This window comes from Chiloscyllium punctatum, chromosome 29 (assembly GCF_047496795.1).
Source record: "Chiloscyllium punctatum isolate Juve2018m chromosome 29, sChiPun1.3, whole genome shotgun sequence".
NCBI lineage: Eukaryota > Metazoa > Chordata > Chondrichthyes > Orectolobiformes > Hemiscylliidae > Chiloscyllium > Chiloscyllium punctatum.
Window position 1 is genome coordinate 72,562,408 of NC_092767.1, and position 24,348 is coordinate 72,586,755.

The following is a 24,348-nucleotide window of genomic DNA, read 5'->3' on the forward strand; positions in this document are numbered from 1 at the left end:
GGGGGAAACGTTACAGACGGAGACGGAACCTGGAATCTCCCCCCTCGCCGGTGAGTTCTTTTTGGGGGGGGGGGGGGGGAATGGTCGCCCCGTCTCTGGGGTCCTAGAGCTTTAATTCACTGGTGATTTTGGTCACAATATTCCGAAAGGATAAGAAAGTTCCCGACGTCCTCTTGAAGCGCACGCCATTTACGGAGAGACTCGGCAGCCGACACACCTCGATCTCCCACTGGACAAAGTGTTCGCTGGCCTCTCGGCCGTGTGAGCACGCTAAGAGGAAAGGTTCGTGTTGCTGGTACACACAGCCATTCTTAGCCAGGACCTTACAGATCAGGTTAATCATCTCCCGTGGGTCCTGCGAACTGGTGATTTTTATATTCCAGGTAAGTCTGATCGACCTGGGCTTGGTTTCTTTCTGATTCCAAGATACATTGCAACTGAGCGAGAGGGAGGGACAAAAACGAAAACACAGGCGCCAATCAGTTCGATCCTAGGGGTCACCACGCCCTCCAGCCAGTCAGCACCTGGGTCACGATGCCCACCACTGCATCCCTCTGCTGTGAGAGGAGGCCTGGCTTTTACGCTCCCCACCCCCACCCCCCCCCCCCCCCCCCACCACAACAACCCCCTCCCCTGAGTGTACGGGCACCTCCGCCCGGATACAGCCAACAGCTCCCTCCGAGAGACAGTGGTCTGACCCACTGTCTCCACCCACTCACCCATTCGCCCCGACCTGGGAACCAGCCACAGTGATGCTGCGTGTCACACTGTCTTCAGCAGAATTGTACGCTCACCTGGGCCAGAGCTCAGCTTACACAGAGAGGGCCCGTCTGACTCTTCTGAACTGAAGGTAAGGCTCCCTCAACCCTTTTGAATAAAGGGTAAGGCTCCCTCAACAGAGTAAGCCTCCCTCTACACTGTCCCTCCATCAAACACTCCCAGGACAGGGACAGCACGCGGTTAGATACAGAGTAAAGCTCCCTCTACACTGTCCCCATCAAACACTCCCAGGACAGGGATAGCACGGGGTTAGATACAGAGTAAAGCTCCCTCTACACTGTCCCCATCAAACACTCCCAGGACAGGGACAGCACGTGGTTAGATACAGAGTAAAGCTCCCTCTACACTGTCCCACCAAGCAGCACTCGGTGAGAGATGTGAAGTGACCATTGCTTCTCCCTCTGGCCTTGCGGTAACCCTCTCCCTCCTCCACCCCACTCCGCAGTGGTCACCATTGATACATGCCCCGAGTAATCGCCCATGGTTAACGTGACCGCCCACTCCTCACCTTGTGACCTCAGATCTCCAGTTTCTCTCAGGTTCGTCTGCGACCCTCAACGAGAAAAAGAGACAATTGGAAATTAGTACCACGGTAACCAGCAGGGTGGGGGGGGATGGTTGGGGTGGGGGTGGGGGGGGGAGAAGAAATGGCTGGTCGTTGGGATGGATGGACCAACTACATGCGGGGGGCCTCACTGAGCGTCTGCAGCACCGAAACTGCCGTTCAGCCCGACCTATCCATGCTGGGACTGATGCTCCTCCCACACCCCATCTTTGCACACAGTGTCAGGTGTCCCTCCCATTCCTCCCCACCCTCGCCTGTCAACCCTATCTCCCTCGTCATTGTGCCATTCGTTTCAGCCAACCCTGCCAGGCAGAAATGGTGGCCAAACTGGTCACCAACGAGAGCCGTTGAGTCAGATGGCCATGGGCTCAATCCAGAGAATAAGCAATCATCAGGACAGCATTGCAAGAGTGCCCAATCTCAAAAGGGAACAATAATTTATATCGTGTGAGAAGTGGGTGCTGATTGGGAGAAGAGTCCGCTTGTAACCAGACTCCACCTGCCAACCAATCAGCACCCAGTGTTTGCACATTATTAAATTGTTGCTCCCTTTCAGCTTTGGCATTCTTGCAATGCTGTCCTGATATGGGATGCTCAGACAGTGCCCACCTTGACTTCACAGCCATCCAGGCCAACATGGCACCAAGGCAGCCCTGCCCTGTTGTAGGTGGCATCTTTCAGAGGAGCCCTTCAATGATGGCACCCCCGCCCCATGCCCTCTCGAACGGATACAAAAGATGCTGCTGCCGAGACTCCAAAACAGCAACGGAGGAGATCTTCCAGCAGGAGCTGCTCAGTATTTTGGGTACGAGCAACAGAATGCATTTTGCGGGATCTTTCTGTGCACCAAGTGGCTGCCCCTCCCCCTTTCCTGATATTACAACTTTTCTGGTTCCTTCAGCATCGCTGTGAGGTCAAAGTGTAGACTGTTGGAGCTTCCTATATTGCCTGCATCAGGACAGCATTGCAAGAATGCCAAAGCTAAAAGGGAGCACCAATTTATACCGTGAGAGGGGTGGGTGCTGATTGGTAAAAGAGTCCACTTGTAACCAATCAGCACCCAGTTCCCATGTGGTACAAACTGATGTTCCCTTTAAGCTTTGGCATTCTTGCATTTCTGTCCTGATGTGGGCAATACAGGAAGTCTACACCTTGACCAGGTGAAATGAGGTCCAGTGAAATTGTAATATTGGGGGGGGCGCACAAACTGCTGCACAGCAAGATCCCAGTGTTTGTGTACTATAAATTGTTGCTCCCTTTCAGATTTGATATTCTTGCATGTGTCCTGATGGAGTGCATGACAAAAAATCCTCAACAGGTTGGGTGGATGGGAGTGAGGCGCTTAGGGGTTCAGTGGACAGTCTCTAGGCCGTTGCCTATCCCCCAACCCATGCTTGGGATGCCACCCTGCCACCACTGCCTGAGCACGCCAGCCTGAATGGGGTGGCAGAGGTGGAAGTTCCAAACTGAAACATGCGAGGCCCGCTTCGCTCTCCACAGATGCTGCCCGGCCTGTGGACTGCTTCCAGAACCTTCCGTTCAGAATTCAGATTTGGAGCCTCTGTGGTTTTGCTCAGTCTTGAGCTTCCTGTATTGCCTGCATCAGGACCGCATTGCAAGAGTGCCAAAGCTCAAAGGGAACATCAATGTATGCCGCGAGAGAAGTAGGTGCTGTTTGCTTGGCAGGTGGACTCTTTGACCAATCGGCACCAACTTCTCACGCGGTACACATTGATGGAAACAACCATGTCTCACAACTAACACCCAATGGTCAGGTCACTACCTGATGACTGTCTGTTGGAGCTTCCTACACATGGACTGGTCAATCCTGATTCCTATCCACCAGCATTGACCACACTTCAAAAGGAGTAATTCACTGGCCCTTAGGGAGGTTTTGAAAGGTGCTACACAAATGTGAAACCTCTGCAGTTCACAGGCTCGGAATACTGCAGCGAGTAACTCACCCCCTGACGCCCCAAAGCCTCTCCACCATCTATAAGTCAGGAGTGTGAGGGAATACTCCCCACTTGCCCCTGGATGGGGGCAGCTCCAACAACACTCAAGGAGCTCATCACCATCCAGGATAAAGAAGCCCCCGCTTGATTGGCCCCACATCCACAAACACCCACTCCCTCCCCCGCCGACGCTCAGTAGCAACACTGTGTACCATCTACAAGATGCACAGCAGATGTTCACCAAAGATTCTCAGACAGCACCTTCCAAACCCACGACCATTTCCATCTGGAAGGACAAGGGCAGCAGATACATGGGAACACCACCTCCTGCAAGTTCCCCTCCACTCACCATCCTGACTTGGAAATATATCTCCATTCCTTCAGTGTCGCTGGGTCAAAATCCCGGAATTCCCTCCGAGGGACATTGTGGGTCAACCCACAGCACATGGACTGCAGCGGTTCAAGAAGGCAGCTCACCCCCACCTTCTCAAGGGGTCAATTAGGGACGGGGTGAGTAAATGCCATGTCCAGCCAGCGACGCCCACGTTGCCCCAGTGAACGTCAGTGCCACTTGGGTTGACTCCACAGTGTGAAACATTAGCTTGCTCAGGAGCAGAGGGAGCTGGTCAGACCGAGATGCAAGGAGGACAGAAAAAGAGGGAAGAGAAGGAAAAACAGCGGCGTCCAGAAGGTGGGAGGAGGGGACTCAGGAGAGGCTGCCCTCTCCTCCCCCCCCCCCCACCCCACCGGCCTGAGACACCCCCAGAATCAGAAACAAGGGAACCACCCAGTCCCAGGCCCCATCCCACCCCTCCCATTCCTCAGTAGTGGTTGGTAACCACCCTCCCCCCACCCTACTCCAGGGATTGCCCAGGGAGTCTCTGCGAGTTAGAGATTATTTTCCCAGATACCCACTGGGCCCAGGACATGGAGGTGAAAATCTGTGACCCATAAATCTCTGGGCCAGTCTGGGAGGGGTTTAAGACCACGTGATATAGGAACAGACTGAGGCCATTCGGCCCATCCAGTCCGCTCTGTCACTAGATCATGGCTAATGTGTTTCTCAACCCCGTTCTCCCGCCTTGTCCCCATCTCCTGCTGACCAATCAAGAACCTATCCATCTCTGTCTTAAAGACACTCAATAGCTTGCCCTCCAATGCTCTCTGCAATGAGTCACACCGATTCCCCACCCTCCGGCTGAACAAATTCCTCATCATCTCAGTTCTAAAGGGTCATCCCTGGACGTTGAGGCTGTGCCCTCAGGTCCTAGTCTCCCCTATGAGGGCAAACATCTTCTCCATGTCCACTCCCTTCAGGGCACTCAGGGTTCTGAGTGTCTCAGGCTGCTGCCTTCGTAGGCACCAGGAGGGAGAAGAGAGAGGCTTTCCCCATTTACAGCGCAGAGTCTGGGCACTGGGCCTCACCTGGTTTGGGGAGCAGGTGCAAAGGTCAAGCTTCTGCCCTATGACCCTCAACCCTGCCCACACTTAGACATATCTCCCTCTCTGGAGACCGCCTCTGACCCCCCTTCCTCTCAAAGTGAGGTGCCTGTGTCTCTAGCCAATGGAGTGACAGGGTTCAGTTGTAGACAGCTCCGCCCCACCCCACCCCGCAAAAAAAAACCCATCCAATCGGACAACTTTGAGATAACCGAGAGGTGACCCCCTAACCCTACGGCATGGACCGTTTCGGACTAACCTCCCTGGCACAAGGTGGCTTTCCTTAACTGCTGGGACCCGGGGGTGACCCCCACCCATCTCACACCCCTTTGCCCACAGTCCCGGTGGCTTCCTGCCTCTCACCCCCTCCCCCAACCAGGCTCCCCGTCCTCTCTACACCATGTCCCCATTCTCTGTCCCCACCCCCTCACCCCACCCCCTCCAAGCTCCAAATGTTGCCCTGGTGACCGCTCGGCTACGTGTCCCGTCACCTCCTCCTGGATTGGCCGCTGGACGAGAGGGTGATGGAGGAAGACTTACTAACAGTCTTGGGTCCCTGGGGGAGGAGATTGCCTGGTACACTTTTGTTGGCACCCTGCCGTTTAGATGGGTCAATAGTGACCCTACAGAAGGAAAGACAAGAGGCAAGAGTTAGACAGCAGGAAGCAGAAGCAAACAAGAGCGAGAAGTTTTGTCTCGTCACCCCCCTATACCCCACCCCCACCACTCCCCTCAAAGAAATATTGACTTCCTCACTGGTGCCTTAGATACTGCCCTCTCCAGAGAACATGAAACTGTGTGGTAAATGGTCACAGAAATACTTACAATACCCCCTTTACCAGCCTCTTAGGTGTTTCTCTCTCTCTCTCTCTCTCTCGCAAACAGAAGCTTGGAATACTTAGAATCCCTACAGTGTCAAACTGGCCATTCGCCCCAACAAGTCCCTCCAGACCCATTCCCCTATTGCTCTACATTTACCCCTCACTAATGCACCTAACCGACACATCCCTGAACACCTTGGGCAAGCTTAGATAACTCTCTGTTCATTAAACACATCCCCGAGTAAGTCTTGCGTCTCTTGGCTCAGTCACAGAGTAATGTGGGGCGGAAACAGGCCCTTCGGCCCTCACTGGTCCATGTCGACCCTGGTGCCCACTCAGCTGGTTCCAATTGCCTGCTTTTGGTCCATATCCCTTCCTATTCATATACCCATCCAGATGCCTTTTAAATGCTGTAATTGTACCAGCCTCCATCACTTCCTCTGGCAGCTCATTCCATAGACGTACCACCCTCTGTGTGAAAAAGTTGCTCCTCAGGTCCTTTTTAAAGTCTCCCCCCTGCCCCTCACTTTAAACCTATGTCCTCTAGTTTTCAATTCCACATCCCTGGGGAAAAAAGGATTATCTCTATTCATCGTATCTATGATTTTATACACCTCAATAGGAATCATAGAATCCCTACAGTGTGGAAACAGACCCTTCGTCTCAACAAGTCCACACCAACCCTCCAAAGAGTAACCCACCCAGACCTATTCCCCTACCCTATGACTCTGTATTTCTCTCTGACTAATGCACATAACCTGCACATCCCTGTACACTATGGGACAATTTAGCATGGTCAATCCACCCTAACCTGCACATCTTTGGACTGTGGGAAGAAACCGGAGCCCCTGGAGGAAACCCACACAGACACGGGGAGAACATGCAAACTCCACACAGACAGTCACCCGAGGGTGGAATTGAACCCAGGTCTCTGGCGCTGTGAAGCAGCAGAGCTAACCACTGAGCCACCGTGTCAGCCCCCTATTCTCCAACGTTCCAAGAAATAAAATTCTGTCTCGACCGACCTCTCCTCATAACTCAGAGGTAGGGGCACTACCACTGTGACACAAGAGCGACACACTGAAGTGCACTGGGAGGCCATTTTGAGGCGTCAGGCCTTCCCTGGCTCCCCTTTCTCCTCACGTTGGAGTGCCTCCTGACTCTGTTTGAACAGCGACACAACATTGTTCTCATTCCAAGTTAGGGGGCCCTCACTCAATGTCGCAAGCCCCCTCCCCCCCCTCCCTCCGACCAGTTTCACTCGCAGACACGAATGTTGCGTGATCGAGGCGGATCGCAAACTGACTCAGCTTTCCCGACCCCGGGCCTCACACGCGGGAGGACCCCCCTGCGATGCGCACTCCTTCCTCGAAGGAACCCGAGCCTACCCTGGCCCTGCGGCCTCAGTCGGTAGCGGCTGGAGTGGGATCAGCCAGGTGGACCTCTCAGCATTGGAGCTCCCCGATGGAAGCTGGCCCAATCAGGGGGCCCAGGCTGACAGACACAAACATAAGCTCATAAGAAACAGGAGCGGAACTTGACCATTCGGCCCGTCGAGTCTGCTCCGCCATGGCTGACGTGCTCCTTAGCCCCATTTTCCTGCCTTCTCTCCATAGCCCCTCAACCCATTACCAATTAAAACTCTGTCTAACTCCTCCTTAAAATGACTCGCTGTCCCAGCATCCACCTCACTTTGGGGGAGCCAGTTCCACAGATTCACAACCCTTTGGGAGAAGTACCCCTCATCCGAAGACTATGCCCTCTGGTCCGAGAATGCTCCATGAGAGGAGGCATGCCTATTTATCCACACCTTTTATCATCTGGAATACCTCACTTTGATCTTCGCCCTCAAACAGGAATAGTAGGGTTTCTGCTCACTCTGGGACATGTCCCTATCAGCATCAGGGACTCTCCACAGGTAAATCAAGGGTGGGGGGGCTACCAGCTTCTGTGGAGTTTCTAAGGGAAAGGTCCACTGTAGGTTTTTGGGGGAAATGATCGTGTAGTGGTCTCGTAATCCAGAGGCCCCAGGGTGATCCTTGAGGGCGGTTATGGATTCAAAGCAGACTGACAGAACTTAAAAAATAAATTCACAAATCTGGATTTGGAAGCTAGTCTCAGTGACGGGTTACAAGAATAATATCCGGACCTCGAGAGGTTAAATTATGAGGTTAAAAATCACACAACACCAGGTTATAGTCCAACAGATTTAATTGAAAGCACTAGCCTTTATCACGTGGTAGTGCTATAAATTCTGTGTGTTAGGACTGAGCCCTCCACTATCACCTGATGAAGGAGCGTCGCTCCGAAAGCTAGTGCTTCCAATTAAACCTGTTGGACTCTAACCTGGTGTTGTGTGATTTTTAACTTTGTACACCCCAGTCCAACACCGGCATCTCCAAATCTTAAATTATGAGATTATACTAATGAGGCCTGTTTCGTCTAGAATTTTCAAAGGTTAAGGGATGATCTAATCAAAGTCTTTAAGATATTTATAGAGAGAACTTGAACAGGCTGGGGCTGTTTTCTCTGGAGTGTCGGAGGCTGAGGGGTGACTTTATACAGGTTTATAAAATCATGAGGGGCATGGATAGGATAAATAGACAAAGTCTTTTCCCTGGGGTGGGGGAGTCCAGAACTAGAGGTTTAGGGTGAGAGGGGAAAAAATAAAGAGACCGAAGGGGCAACTTTTTCAGCAAGGGTGGTGCGTGTATGGAATGAGTTGCCAGAGGAAGTGGTGGAGGCTGGTACAATTACAACATTTAAAAGGCATCTGGATGGGTATATGAATAGGAAGGGTTTGGAGGGATATGGGCAAATGGGATTAGATTAATTTAGGATATCTGGTCAGTATGGATGAGTTAGGCCGTAGGGTCTGTTTCTGTGCTGTACATCTCTAAGACACGATCAGCAGGAAAAGACAAGGTAGATAAAGATAAACTATTTCCACTGGTTGGGGAGTCTAGAACGAGGGGGATAGTCTGAGAACGAGGGCCAGACCGTTCAGGAGAGACGTTAGGAAGCACTTTGGTACACAAAGGGTGGGAGAAGGTTGGAACTCCCTTCCACAAACAGCAGTGGGTGCTGGATCAGTTGTTAAATTTAAAATCTGAGAGAAATATTTTTGTTGTGAAGTAAAGGGATACGGGCCAAAGGCAGGTCTGTTGTGTTAGGTCACAGAACAGGCTGGAGGGGGCTGAATGGCCTGCTTCTGTTCCTGCAATGGTGAGGACAATGGTCATGAATTCACTAATCTGGTTCATTAACAGCTCTTAACAAAGGAAGCCTCACTCAGGTCGGATCTATACGTGACTCCAGACCAACGTGTCCTCTGAAACCTGACGAGCAAGCCACCTGACGAACAAGGGCAATTAGGGGCGGGGCAGAGCAGGCTTCGGCCAATTGCAATCCACAGAGGGGAGATACCATGGCTGTGGGCCTCCTATCTGCAGACAATGAGATTCAGACAAATTAATTTTAATTTTACTAAAGTCACTCGTTTCCATGTCTTTGGTTAAAGCCACACTGGACGATACCCTTCTGAACAGAAACGGACATTAACAACTAAACTACAAACCAACGACAAAATGGAACTTGCAGAAGGCGAAACGGGAATTTACTAAAATCAAAAATAACATTCTCGGAGGTGCCGGCGCGCTCCAGTCTTTGGGGGAGGGGGTGTGTGTCAAAAAGATTCTGTTGTAGGTCGAGTTCCCTCATACCCTTTATTGGAGGGGTGGCATCTGTCTTCCTTACCCAGGCCTGCAGATGCTGGAGATTAGAGTCTAGAATGTGTTGCTGGAAAAGCACAGCAGGTCAGGCAGCATCCGAGGTGCAGGAGAATCGACGTTTCATTCCTGATGAAGGGCTTTTGCCTGAAACGTCAATTCTCCTGCTCCTCGGAAGGTGCCTGACCTGCTGTGCTTTTCCAGCACCACACTCTCTCGACTGCCGTCCTTACCCGGTCTGTCCTACACATGACTCTAGACCCCCTAGCGATGGGGTCGACTCTTAAGCTGCCCTCTGGGGCAAAATACGCTGTCCCGACCTGATCCCACGATTGAAGTGAAAGGTAACCGCAGTCGCCATATTGTTGATGGATGGCAAGACTGGCTGGTAGCTGGGGTGGAGTCGTCACTTGGAGGGGAATGGGGGGGAGCAGGGAAGGCAGAGAAAGAGAGACAGAGAGAGAGAAAAGGCACCTCAACCCCTTCCAACCACTCACCCCCACTCTCATACCCCACACTCCCCCCCACCCCAACCACCAACCCAACCCCCAAAGCCATTCCCTGGGCATTGCTACCATGACCTCACCCCACTCCCCCCAGCCCCTCCCCAGTCCCTTTCCCCTCTTACCTTCTGGTCAACTTTGAGGTGAGTTTGGAGAAAAGGTTTGAGGAGGCCCGGCTCCGGGTCTGGGGCAAAGGCGTGGCGTCGGGTGAGAGGGTGGGCGAGGTGGGTGAGCTGCTGTTCTGAGCCGCCCCCCGTCGGTCCCTCAACTGCCCCCCGTGGAAAGTGCTCCGGCTGGAGGTGCCCCTCGGGAACCGTGTGCGGTCGGTGGAGGCCGCGATACTGTGGGTGGAGGGCGAGGCCGGAGTGGTGCGGGTCATCGCCGAGCTGTGAGGGGGGGGGGGGGGAGAACATAGCCGAAAGTTACAAACACACACACACACACACACACAAAATCAACAGAGAGAGAGCAACGTCGAAGGGGGAGAGAATGGCGCTCGCAAGTCAGGAACCCGGGCTCCGCTGGTGACCCTGTGACCTCTGACCCTCGCCCCGAGGAGGTGACGGTTACAAGCGCGCTGCCGTGGGGCAACAAGAACTTGCATTCACAGAACGCCTGGGACGTCCCCAGGTGCATCCAAAGAGCAGCTGAGAAATGTGGCACCATAAGGAGACTCTGGGACAAGGGGACACCAACAGCTCAGCTCAAATGGGGATCTTTTCATAGATTCCCCACCGTGCGGAAACAGACCCTTTGGCCCAACAAGTCCTTACCAACCCTCTGAAGAGTAACCCAGCCAGACACGTTCCCCTGCCCTATTACTCTACACTTACCCCAGACTAATACACCTAACCTGCACATCCCTGGGCACTATGGGGCAATTTAGCATGGCCAATCCACCCTAACCTGCACATCCCTGGGCACTATGGGACAGTTTAGCACAGCCAATCCACCCTAACCTGCACACCCCTGGGCACTATGGGACAGTTTAGCACGGTCTATCCATCCTAACCTGCACATCCCTGGGCACTATGGGGCAATTTAGCACGGTCTATCCATCCTAACCTGCACATCCCTGGGCACTATGGGGCAATTTAACATGGCCAATCCACCCTAAGCTGCACATCTTTGGAGTGAGAGGGGAAACCTGAGCATCTTGAGGAAACCCACGCAGACACTGGGAGAATGTGCAAACTCCACACAGTCACCCGAGGCTGGACTTGAACCCAGGTCCCTGGCACTGTGAGGCAGTAGTGTTAACCACTGTGCCCCCCCCCCCAAACACATGGCAGATAAGAGTCCAATGTGAAGTTACATATTTTCAGTATGAAAAGCAGAAAGGAAGAGATTATTGAGATGGTGATGTTTTGCAAAGTTCTGAAGCAGAGCCCGAAATATGAACACTCTATATCTCTCCCCACAGATGCTGAGTTTTTCCAGCAATTTCTGTTCTGGTGCATGATTCATTGGGAAGTTTGGATGTACACCACTCAATGGAAGTAGACAGGCAGGTGCAGTAAGTGAGGAGGAGAAAGGCCAATAGTAGACTGGCCTTCACTGCAAGAGACATCGAATTCAGAGGAAGGGATATCTTCCTGCAGTTATACAGAGAGGGGTGTGTGGTGCTGGAGAAGCACAGCAGATCAGGCAGCATCCGAGGAGCAGGAGAGTCAACATTTCGGGCATAAGCCCTTTGTCGGGAATTGTACGTCATGCAGTTATACAGGGCCTGAGTGAGACCACGCCTTGTGGACAGTTACTTCAGACAGCCCTTCCCCGCCACAGAGGGAGTGCAGTGGTTCATTGGGCAGATACACCATTCATACCAGGGACAGGGCTATTAAGAGAGATTGGGCTTTCAGTCACTGGTGTCTAGCAGGATAATATGGGACCTGATTCAATTGGATGAAATTCTAACAGGGCTGGACAGACCAGATACAAGGAGGAGATTTCCCCACGGGTGGGGAGGCCAGGATCATGAGATAAAGTCCTAGGATACGGTGTGGACCAATTCAGGACTGGGATGAGGAATAATTTCTACACTCAAGAGGTGGTGAACCTGCAGATAATGGACAGCTTTCGGTTGTCCTTTTCAATTTCACAATTTGACAATTTCACAAGGATTTGAACCTGGAATCTGAGAGAAGCTGTCTCAGTCTCACATTTATCACTGGATTAATGACCTTGGCCGGGAAAGGTTGCAACTATTTTGAATCAAATTCCTTTCGCCCTGATCAGCAGGGTAAGGGTCACTCACTGTGTAATTGTACAGGGTCAGTGTTTATTCAGCAGGGTAAGGGTCACTCCCTGTGTAATTGTACAGGGTCAGGGTTTATTCAGCAGGGTAAGCGTCACTCACTGTGTAACCGTACAGGGTCAGGGTTTATTCAGTAGGGTAAGGGTCACTCCCTGTGTAATTGTACAGGGTCAGGGTTTATTCAGCAGGGTAAGGGTCACTCACTGTGTAACCGTACAGAGTCAGTGTTTATTCAGCAGGGTAAGGGTCACTCACTGTGTAACTGTACAGAGTCAGTGTTTATTCAGCAGGGTAAGGGTCACTCACTGTGTAACCGTACAGAGTCAGTGTTTATTCAGCAAGGTAAGGGTCACTCCCTGTGTAACCGTACAGAGTCAGTGTTTATTCAGCAGGGTAAGGGTCACTCACTGTGTAACCGTACAGAGTCAGGGTTTATTCAGTAGGGTAAGAGTCACTCATTGTGTACCCGTACAGAGTCAGTGTTTATTCAGCAGGGTAAGGGTCACTCCCTGTGTAACCGTACAGAGTCAGTGTTTATTCAGCAGGGTAAGGGTCACTCCCTGTGTAACCGTACAGAGTCAGGGTTTATTCAGTAGGGTAAGAGTCACTCATTGTGTACCCGTACAGAGTCAGTGTTTATTCAGCAGGGTAAGGGTCACTCCCTGTGTAACCGTACAGAGTCAGTGTTTATTCAGCAGGGTAAGGGTCACTCCCTGTGTAACCGTACAGAGTCAGGGTTTATTCAGCAGGGTAAGGGTCACTCGCTGTGTTACCACACAGGGTCAGGGATTATCCAGAAAGCGTGAAGCTGCTGAATTCCACAGTCACAGGGCTGAAGGGTCAATTACATTTGGTATCCCATGTGTTGGTTGTCCTGCACCAATGACAATGTTACAGACATTTCCCGTTAAGCCAGAGCCCCGGGCGATTGACCCAAGAAAAGGGAGAGTTGAGCTGTGATTACCTGTTCTCTTTCCCATTCTGAAGGAGGGACTGCCTGTCGTTGGGAGTCCGGTCAGTGCAGACGTATGTGTTCCTCCTGCTCATGGCACTGGCTGGGATATTGTTCTGCAGAACGAAACAGAGGAGGTTACTTCAATCTAGAATCATAGAATCCCTACAGTGTTAAAACAGGCCATTCGGCCCAACAAGTCCACACCGACCCTCCAAAGAGTACCCCACCCAGATCCATTCCCAAACCCTACTACTTTTACCCCTGACTAATGCACCTAACCTATACATCCTTGAACACTACGGGCAATTCAGCATGGCCAATCCAACCTAACCTGCACATCTTTGGATTGTGGGAGGAAACCGGAGCATCCGGAGGAAACCCACGTAGACAGGGGGAGAATGTATAAACTCCACACAGACAGTTGCCCGAGGGTGGGCTTGAACCTGGATCTCTGGTACTGGGAGGCAGCGGTGTTAACCACCAAGCCACCATGCCCCCCAAATACACAGCAGATGGAATCCAACGTGAAGTTATACCTTTTTGGTATGAAAAGCAGAAAGGAAGGGGATTATTGAGATGGTTATGTTTTGCAAAGTTCCGAAGCAGAGCCTTAAAATGAACACTCGCGCTCTCTCCCCAGGAGACACTGAGTTTTTCCAGCAATTTCTGTTCTGGTGCATGATTCATTGGGAGGTTAGGATGTACACCACTCAATGGAAGTAGACAGGCAGGTGCAGTAAGTGAGGAGGAGAAAGGCCAATAGTAGACTGGCCTTCACTTCAAGAGACAGGGATATCTTCCTGCAGTTACACTGAGTCGAGAGTGTGGTGCTAGAAAAGCACAGCAGGTCAGGCAGCAATCCGAGGAGCAGGGGATTCGACATTTCTGACATTAGCCTTCGGTCTTGTGAACCGTGTGTCATGTTTGGGTTTTAATCACCGGTTCGACGCTGACATTAATGAGTGAAAAGAGAAAACGAAGGGTTCGATGGGAATCCCAGTCTCTATTAACGAGCAGAATAATCTCCAGGAACGAGCAAACCACAAGAGATGAAGAGTCTGGCCAGGAAATAAACATTGTGTTTCTCTTCCCCTTTGCCTTCTGCCTCAAGCACTCAGATACTGGTGACACAATGTTCCAAACATCTCAAGGGCTGATCGACTGGTAGGTGTTCGGAGGTGATGCGTCCAGAGATAAGATGCCTCTCAGCTGGTGCCCTCAGTTTTGGGAGGTGCAGTGCTGGCAGACCCAGACTCTGACAGGAAGTGGGGAGGGGGGGGGGTGTGCCAACTCTCCAGGAACAGCCTGGAGACCACAGGAACAGACTCTCAAAGTCGAGCGCGCTCCCGCGTGTAAAGAACAGGAGCAGGAGGAGGCCATTTGGCCCCTCGGGCCTGTTCCGGCATTCAGTAAGATCATGGCTGATCTTCATTGTGGGCTCAGTTCCAATTACCCGCCCGCTCACTGTAACCCTTAATCCCTTTGCTGTTCAAAAATCTTTAAAGATTCAACAAGGAATCCTCAGCTGCTTCACTGGGCGGGGAATTCCACAGATTCCCAACCCTCTGGGGGAAGAAGTTCCTCCTCAGCTCAGTCCGAAACCCACTCCCCCCTTAGTTTGAGACTATGCCCCTAGTTCTCGTTTCACCCATGTATGGAAACGATCTCCCTGCTTCTCTCACCTATTCCCTTCAGAATTTGTTATGTTTCTAGAAGAGCCCCCTTAATTCTTTTAAATTCCAATCCCAGCCTACTCAGCCTCTCCTCATAAGCCAAAACCCTTCAGCTCTGGAACCAACCTGGTGAACCACCTCTGCACCCCCTCCAGGGCCAGTACATCCTTTCCCAAGAAAGGAGGCCAAAAGTACACACAGTTCTCCAGGTGTGGCCTCACCAACACCTTGTACAGCTGCAGAAGAAGGGCTTATGCCCGAAACGTCGACTCTCCTGCTCCTTGGATGCTGCCTGACCTGCTGCGCTTTTCCAGCAACACATTTTTCAGCTCTGATCTCCAGCATCTGCAGTCCTCACTTTCTCCCTGTACAGCTGCAGCCTAACCTCCCTGCTTTTTACACTCCAACCCTCTACCAATGAAGGACAATATTCCATCTGTCTTCCTAATTACCTGCTGCACCTGATACACGCCCAAGGACCACCCAGGTCCCTCGGCACAGCAGCAGACTGCAATTGTTCACCACTTAAATAATAGCCCATTTTGCCATTCCTCCAAAACGGGAATAACCCCGGAGAAAAACCGCAAGGGGGACACCGAAGGAAATTAAGATTTGGTCTAAAGTTTGAGGAAGAGTCAGACTGGCCTCTGCTTTTGTCTCCATTGATGCTGCCAGACAGAGAACATGGAACATTCCAGCGCAGCACAGGACCTTCGGCCCTCAATGTTGTGCCGAACTGTGGAACCAATCAGAAGCCCATCTATCCTACACTATTCCACTTTTGTCCATCCAATGACCATTTAAATGCCCTTAAAGTTGGCGAGTCTACTACTGTTGCAGGCATCCCATGCCCCTACTAATCTGTAAGAAACGACGTCTGACATCTGTCCCATATCTGACTTGCTGAGTTTCTCTAGCACTTTCTCAATTGTGTCAGATTATTGTATTTATTTGGACTTCTGCCTTCACCAGATTTAAAAAAAAACATTAAAAACAGAGGGATGCTGCTTGACTGGCAATTCAGGCCATAACCTTTCTTCCTTTCTGATTGGTGTAGAAGGGCAGTGAGTCATGGTGATGGCCATGTCAGCTGACGATGGTGGGCACAGGTCACATGGAATCATAGAATCATACAGCCCATAGAGATGTACAGCACGGAAACAGACCCTTCGGTCCAACTCGTCCATGACGACCAAATATCCCAACCCAATCTAGTCCCACCTGCCAGCACCCGGCCCATATCCCCCCAAACCCTTCCTATTCATATACCCATCCAGATGCCTCTTAAATGTTGCAATTGTACCAGCTTCCACCACATCCTCTGGGAGCTCATTCCATACACGTACCACCCTCTGCATGAAAAAGTTGCCCTGTAGGTCTCTTTTGTATCTTTCCCCTCTCATCCTAAACCTATGCCTCTAGTTCTGGACTCCCCGACCCCAAGGAAAAGACTTTGCCTATCTATCCTATCCATGCCCCTCATAATTTTGTAAACCTCTATAAGGTCACCCCTCAGCCTCCGACGCTCCAGGGAAAACAGACACAGCCTGTTCAGCCTCTCCCTGTAGCTCAGATCCTCCAACCCTGGCAACAACCTTGTAAATCGTTTCTGAACCCTTTCAAGTTTCACAACATCTTTCCGATAGGGAGGAGACCAGAATTGCACGCAATATTCCAACAGTGGCCTAACCAATGTCCTGTACAGCCGCAACATGACCTCCCAACTCCTGTGCTCAATACTCTGACCAATAAAGGAAAGCATACCAAACGCCTTCTTCACTATCCTATTTACCTTCAATTCCACTTTCAAGGAGCTATGAACCTGCACTCCAAGGTCTCTTTGTTCAGCAACACTCTTTAGGACCTTACCATTAAGTGAATAAGTCCTGCTAAGATTTGCTTTTCCAAAATGCAGCACCTCGCATTTATCTGAATTAAACTCCATCTGCCACTTCTCAGCCCATTGGCCCATCTGGTCCAGATCCTGTTGTAATCTGAGGTAACCCTCTTCGCTGTCCACTACACCTCCAATTTTGGTGTCACCTGCAAACTTACTAATTGTACCTCTTATGCTCACATCCAAATCATTTATGTAAATGACAAAAAGTAGAGCACCCAGCACCGATCCTTGTGGCACTCCACTGGTCACAGGCCTCCAGTCTGAAAAACAACCCTCCACCACCACCCTCTGTCTTCTACCTTTGAGCCAGTTCTGTATCCAAAAGGCTAGTCCTCCCTGTATTCCTGAGATCTAACCTTGCTAATCAGTCTCCCGTGGGGAACCTTGTCGAACGCCTTACTGAAGTCCATATAGATCACATCTACTGCTCTGCCCTCATCAATCCTCTATGTTACTTCTTCAAAAAACTCAATCTAGTTTGTGAGACATGATTTCCCACGCACAAAGCCATGTTGACTATCCCGAATCAGTCCTTGCCTTTCCAAATACATGTACATCCTGTCCCTCAGGATTCCCTCCAACAACTTGCCCACCACTGACGTCAGACTCACTGGTCTATAGTTCCCTGGCTTGTCCTTACCACCCTTCTTAAACAGTGGCACCACGTTTGCCAACTTCCAGTCTTCTGGCACCTCACCTGTGACTATCGATAATACAAATATCTCAGCAAGAGGCCCAGCAATCACTTCTCTAGCTTCCCACAGAGTTCTCGGGTACACCTGATCAGGTCCTGGGGATTTATCCACCTTTAGCCGTTTCAAGATATCCAGCACTTCCTCCTCTGTAATCTGGACATTTTGCAAGATGTCACCATCTGTTTCCCTACAGTCTATATCTTCCATATCCTTTTCCACAGTAAATACTGATGCAAAATAACCTCTGGGAATTTAGTCAGTCACAAGCTGAGAGCAGTTACTGATTGGTCAGGGATGTTCGGAGGGGGGGGGGGGGTGCAAAAGGGCCGTCGTTGGGGGGTTTGGAATGGGGAACGGGGAAGGGAATAATCAAGAACCAAACAATAGGTTTTAAGCTTTCGACAAATAAACAAATTTAACCACCCCCAAAAATTACATCAGTGAAAGGTGGTGGCCACTTGGAGGTGAACAATCTGCATCACTGCACCCCCTGTTGGCTGGAGGCCAGAACCACAACCCAACTGGGCAGCGTTACTCCCCCTTCCAAGTCAGAAGTGTTGACATGGCACTTCACAGGGTTGGCGCACATTCCGTGACACGGGACGGGAAGGTGGAAAGGACAGCAAGCTTTATACGCCAGGGACCGTCACCCAGAGCGATGAAAACTCCACCCATACTGGTGCGGCGACCAATGGGGGAACAATCCCAAGGACATCCTCGACAAGTGGGTGGAGATGGGTAGATGGAGACCGTGCGCTACAACATGAGATGAACGCAAAGAGAGAAAGAGATTTTAAAATTCGCTCATGGCATCGCTGGCTAGGCCTATATTTATTGCTCACCACCTCATGACCCTCAACCGAGTGTCTCGCAAGGCCATCACAAAGTCTCTGAGGGTCTGGAGTCGCGTGTAGGCCAGACTGGGTAAGGACGGCAGATTTCCTTCCCCGAGCGACATGAGTGAACCCGAGGATTTTTACCACACAGTTTCACCAGAGAGTTCTCCCTCCAAATGCACCACATTTGTTGTGGCACAAAGCAGGACAGGATTTCAGAGTAGAATTTCAAGGAAATATTTGGGTACGATCAAAGTTTGTGAGAAGATTTGTAGCTCGGGTGCTCGTTGTTGTGGTTCTGTTCGCCGAGCTGGGAATTTGTGTTGCAGACGTTTCGTCCCCTGTCCCCAAGCATTGGGTATGATGTTCGGATTATAGCGTGCACAACAATGTGATGCAACTAAGCCCAGAAGAAAAACGTGACTTTTATCTCGCAAGCACAAGGGACATTAATTAGGAAGGATATTATTGAGCTGGAGGGGGTTCGGCAGAGATTTACCAGGATGTTGCCAGGAACAGAGGGTTTGAATTATAAAGAGAGGTTGGATAGGCCGGGACTTCTTTTCACTGGAGCGTAGGAGGTTGAAAGGTGACATTTATAAAATAATGAGAGGTATAGATAAGAGTTGTCTTTTCCCTAAAATAGGGAATTTCAAGATTACAGGGTACACTTTTAAGGCGAGAGGAGAGAGATTTAAGAAAGACATGAGGGGCAAATGTTTTACCCAGAGGGTGGTTCGTGTGTGACATGAACTTCCTGAGGAAGTGCTGGATATGGGGACAGTTACAACTTTTAAAAGACACTTAGTTAAGAACATGAAGAGGAAAGGTTTGGAGGGATTTGGGCCAGGAGCAGGCAGGTGGGAGTCAGATGGAAACAGACACTTTGTTCAACTTGTCCATGTCGACCAGATATCCTAGATTCATCTAGTAATTATTTTTAGATTCCCTACTGTTGAAACAGACCCTTTGGCCCAACCAGTCCACACCGACCCTCCGAAGAGTAACCCACCCAGACCCATTTCCCTCTGACTAATGCACCTAACACTACGGGCAATTTAGTATGGCCAATTCACCTGCACATCTTTGGATTGTGGGAGGAAACCGGAGCAAATCCATAAAGACACTGGGAGAATGTGCAAACTCCACACAGACAGTCGCCCGAGGCTGGAATCAAACCCGGGTCCCTGATGCTGTGAGGCAGCAGTGCTAACCACTGAGCCACCGTGCCAGTCGGCATGGACTGGTTGGGCCGAAGGGTCTGTTTCCGTGCTGAATGACTCTGTGAAATGTGAGGTGCTGCACTTTGGAAAGGCAAATCAGAGCAGGACCTTTCCATTCAATGGTAAGGTCCTGGAGAGTGTTGCTGAACAAAGAATCCTTGGAGTGCAGGCTTGTAGCTCCTTCACAGTGGAGTCTGTTTCTGTGCTGGATGACTCTATGGAGATGGTAAGTCCTTTATTTTAGGGAGAGGATGGGCTATTCAGAGCTGAAATACAAACTGGCATTGTTGGTGTGGTGGGTAATGTCTCTATCTCTGAGCCAGGAGGCCCAGAGGGTGTGTCTGAACTAGTTGATTGGAAAATATCTACAAACGGTCGGTTCTCCTGCTTTGACACTGCGTTCGGAATGATAGATGGCCACAGGATTCAGAGATTTCCCTTCACAGCCCAGATGGCTTTTTATGACAATCAGATTTACTTCCAAATTTTATTTTATTTTTGAATTGAATTCAAGTTTCACCATCTGCCTTGGTTGGATTCGAACCCGTCTCACCAGAAATTTAGTCTGGGGCTTTGGAAATACTGCTAGAGTGGTATCACCGCTATGTCACAGTCTCCCCTCGTTTATGACGGGCAGCTTGATTTGATTTATGGTCGTCACTTGTACCCGAGTACAGTGAAAAGTTTTGTTTTGTGTGCAGTACAGGCAAATCACACCATACAAGGACATACAGATCATTAGGTGTTCAGATAGAGTGGGGATTACAAGGCTTCAGCGGCACAGGATGTGTACAAAAGCGAGATCACCACTCGATTTGAAATTTGGGAGATTCATTCAGAGGTCAGTCATAATCATGGAATCCCTACAGTGTGGAAACAGGCCCTTTGGCCCAATAAGCCCACACCGACCCTCCATTTACCCCTGACTAATGCACCAGGCCTGCACACTACGGGCAATTTGAACACAGCCAATCCTCCGAAGAGTATCCCTGTATTTCCCAACGGCCAATCCACCCTGACTTGCACATCTCTGGGGGGAACCACGGGAGAAAACTCACGTGTGCAAACTCCACACAGACAGTCGTCCGAGGTTGGAATTGAACTTGGGTTCCTGGCGCTGTGAGGCAGCAGTGCTAACCACTGAGCCACCGTGCCGTCCCAGTGTTGTGTATCTGTTTTTGTCTGTTATAGATGTAATACTTCGACCAGGGGAGTACAGGGCACAATTACAAAATTTGCAGAAAATATAAAATTCGAAAGCATTGTGAATTGTGAGGAGTGTTGTTTAAATCTTCAAAAGGTCACAGCCAGGTGGAATGGACAAACAAAGAACAAAGAAAATGTACAGCCCAGGAACAGGCCCTTCAGCCCTTCAATCCTGAGCCAATCCAAATGTACTGTCTCAACCTGTTGGTCAATTCCTAAGCATCTGTATCCCTCTGCTTCCCACCTACTCATGTATTTATCCAGATGTATCTTAAATGAATCTACCGTGCCTGCCTCTACCACGTCTGCTGGCAACGCGTTCCAAACGCCCACCACCCTCTGTGTGAAGTACTTGCCGTGTGTATCCCCCTTAAACTTTCCACCTCTCACCTTGAAAGCATGACCTCTCGTTATTGAATCCTTCACCCTGGGAAAAAGCTTGTCTCTATCCACCCTGTCCATACCCTTCATGATTTTGTAAACCTCAATCTCCTTTTTTTTAAATAAAAACAAACCTAACCTACTCAACCTCTCTTCACAGCTCGCACCTTCTATACCAGGCAACATCCTCGTAAACCTTCTCTGCACCCTCTCCAAAACGTCTACATCCTTTTGGTAACGTGGCGCCCAGAACTGTACACAGTATTCTAAATGTGTCTTGTACAATTTTAACATGACTTGCCAGCTCTTATACTCAATATATCATAGTGCCTTCTTGACCACTCTATCCACCTGTGCAGCACCCTTCAGGGTACAATGGACCTGCACTCCCAGATCTCTCTGCCCATCAACTTTTCCCAAGGCTCTTCTGTTCATTGTATAATTCGCACTAGAATTAGACTTGTCTAAATGCATCACCTCACATTTGTCTAGATTGAAAACCATCTGCCACCATTCCGCCCAACTCTCCAGTCTATCTATATTCTCCTGTACTCTCTGACAGTCCCTTATGCTTTCTGCTACTCTACCAATCTTCGGGTCATCTGCAAACAAGTGAGAGATCAAATGTAATGTAGAAACAGAAACGGGAAAATGCTGGAGAAGCTCAACAGGCCTGGCAGCGTCTGTGGAGAGAAAGCAAAGTTAACATTTCAGGTCGAGAGACCCTTCCCCAGAACTGAGACGCTAACTCTGCTTTCTCTCCTCAGATGCCGCCTGACCCTCTGAGTTTCTCCAGCAATTCCTGCTGTTTCCGAGGTCTTCCAGGTCTTTCGGTTTTTCAAGTTTCACGCTGAGACGTTTGAGGCGATTAACTTTGGAAGGAAGGAGCAGGAGAGGGTTTAGAGGGGCAGATGCTGGCAAGTGGGACTAGGACAGATTGGGATATCTGGTCGGCACGGATGAGTTGGACCGAAGGGTCTGTTTCCATGCTGCATGACTGTATGACAAGAGCTCGTGGCCTAATGGAGCCGTGGGAGATCAAACACTGCTGGATAAGCAGCAGGGGGCATCTGTGAAGAGAGGGAACAGTTTCCTATTGGAGGTTCCTCCTGCCCTCAGGTGGTACTGCCCATGGGGTGGCAGGTAGGCCCGGGCAGGTTGGTGTGGAGGGAGGTCGTTGAATCAGGCTAGACCTGGATTGGAAAAGCCTGTGGGAAACACAACGACCAGGAGTAGGCCATTCGGCCCTTTGAGCCATTTGGTAGGACCATGGCTGACCCTCCATCTCAACACCATATTCCCCACCTTCTCCTCATAGCCCTGGGTGCATTCACCATTTGAGGACATATTGACGTCATTCTTGAATACACTCAGCCTCCAGTGGTAGGGAATTCCACAGGCTCACTCCCCGTTTGACAGGATTAATGGTTCTCCCTCATCTCAGAAAGATCTACAGTTCGGCCCATCGAGTCAAAAACATACACCTAGCCGCTCTAACTCCATTCCCCAGCACTTGGCCCACAGCCCTGGTTAAATGCTCATCCAAGTACATCGACCGAGTGATGAGGGGATCATGGGAAATGCAGGGTTACAGGGGTAGGGTGGGATGCTCTTCGGAGGGTCGGTGTGGACTTCAGATGGGCCGAATGGCCTGCTTCCACACTGCAGGGATCCCATGATTTTGCCTCCCCCACCCTCACAGGTAACGAGGCCCACACCTCCAACACCCTCTGGGCGAAAATAAATTTCCCCAAATGAAAACCAAAAGGACTGCGGACGCTTAAAATCAGGAACAGAAATCGCTGGCAAAGCTCAGCAGGCCTGGCACAGCATCTGTGGAGGGAAATCAGAGTCAATGGGTTTGGGTCCGGTTCTGAGTAAGAGTCACTGGACCCGAATCGCTGACTCTTGATTTCTCTCCACAGATGCTGCCAGACCTGCTGAGCTTTTCCAGCAACTTTGGTTTTCCTTGTTAATAATTTTTCCTCACATCCCGTCTAAACCTCCTGCCCGATGCCTCAAATCCGACGCCTCCCCCTCCCCGGTCATCGATCCCTCCATCCAGGGGAGGGGTTTCTTTCTACCTACGTCCCTCAGGACCTTCTACATCTCAATCCTGTTCCCCTCCCAATCGGCTTGGGAGGAGAGCGGCCTCAGTGCACGACCAGCCGACGTCGCCTGGCGAAACGGCATCTTTTGTCAGTGGCTGAGATTGTGAGGGGGCGGCCATCGTTCCATCTGCATGTTCAGCATCATAATGAGATGACTCAACAGTGCTGCTAAATCGAGTGAGTGTGGGGGCGGCAACTTGTGTTTGAGTGAAAGACCACGGACGTCACCGGGGGAGAAATGAATCAATCGCAGGTTTCAACGACAAATCCATCCATCGGGAGGAAGGAAGCCACGATCCTAATCCGGTTCAGCTTTACATGTGACTCCAGACCCACATCAACAGGGTCAGCTCTCAACTGCCCTCTGGGTGATTAGGGATGGACGATCACCGCTAGGCCAGACAGAGGCAATTACACTAGTTAAAAAAGGGTCCCATCTCTCTCCAGATTTCAATTACATCCTGATTACCCTTTCTCCATAGAGTCCTACAGCACAGGAAACAGACCCTTCGGCCCATCCAGTCCGTGCTGACCATAATCCCAAACTAAACTAGTCCCACCTGCCTGCTCCTGGCCCATATCCCTCCAAACCTTTCCTATCCATGTCCTTATCCAAACATCTTTTCTATGCTGTAACTATCCCCATGAACTGGAAGTTCATTCCAACCTCTGTACAAAAAATTTGCCCCTCATGTCTGTTTTAAATCTCACCCCTCTCACCTTACTAATGTACCCCGCTGTCTTGAAATTCCCTACCCTACGGAAAAGACAACTACCATCCGCCTTATCTACACCCCTCATGATTCTATAAGCCTCTATAAGGTCAGCTCTCAACCTCCTACGCTCCAGTGAAAAAAAAAGTCCCAGTCTTTCTCTATAACTCTAATCCACCACCCCCACCCCGCCCACCCCCCCACCCCCATTCCCGGTACGTCCTGGTAAATCTCTTCTGAACCCTCTGCAGTTTAATAACGTCAACGGGGTGACCAGAACTTCAGATAGTACTCCAGAAGAGGCCTCACCAATGTCCTGTACAACAGCAGCATGATGTCCCAACCCCTATACTCAAAGGTCTGAGCAATGAAGGAGAGTGTGCCAAATGTCTTTTTTAACCGCCCCATCTACCTGTCTGTTGCCCCCAGTATCACATTGGTCAGCTCCAGCTCTATCAAAGTCCATGCCCATGACATTAAGGAGAACAGACAGTAACTGTGGCCACATGCCAAGCAGCCATGATCCTACCAAAGGGGGCCAAATGACCTCCTTCCGCCCCCTTGTTGGGTAGATGAAGAGGAACTACAGGGTAACAAATCTGAGGA

The 24,348-nt window shown here is 50.5% G+C and overlaps 1 protein-coding gene across 4 annotated transcripts in view; it reads right to left on the bottom strand.

The window, feature by feature from the left end:
• The window catches only part of LOC140454559 (MAP/microtubule affinity-regulating kinase 4-like), a 118,398-nt gene continuing 94,050 nt past the window's right edge, over positions 1 to 24,348 (bottom strand). Inside the window, exons 15-19 of one of the 4 annotated variants that reach the window (XM_072549396.1) lie at positions 13,014 to 13,117; positions 9,918 to 10,178; positions 5,281 to 5,363; positions 1,289 to 1,325; positions 1 to 437 (exon numbers count right to left, since the gene is read on the bottom strand). In XM_072549396.1, the coding sequence (XP_072405497.1) occupies positions 104 to 437; positions 1,289 to 1,325; positions 5,281 to 5,363; positions 9,918 to 10,178; positions 13,014 to 13,117 (819 nt within the window). In that variant the 3' untranslated portion in view covers positions 1 to 103. Of the gene's footprint in view, positions 438 to 1,288; positions 1,334 to 5,280; positions 5,364 to 9,917; positions 10,179 to 13,013; positions 13,118 to 24,348 lie in introns of those variants that run through there. The other 3 variants (XM_072549394.1, XM_072549393.1, XM_072549395.1) reach the window with 3 other exon arrangements.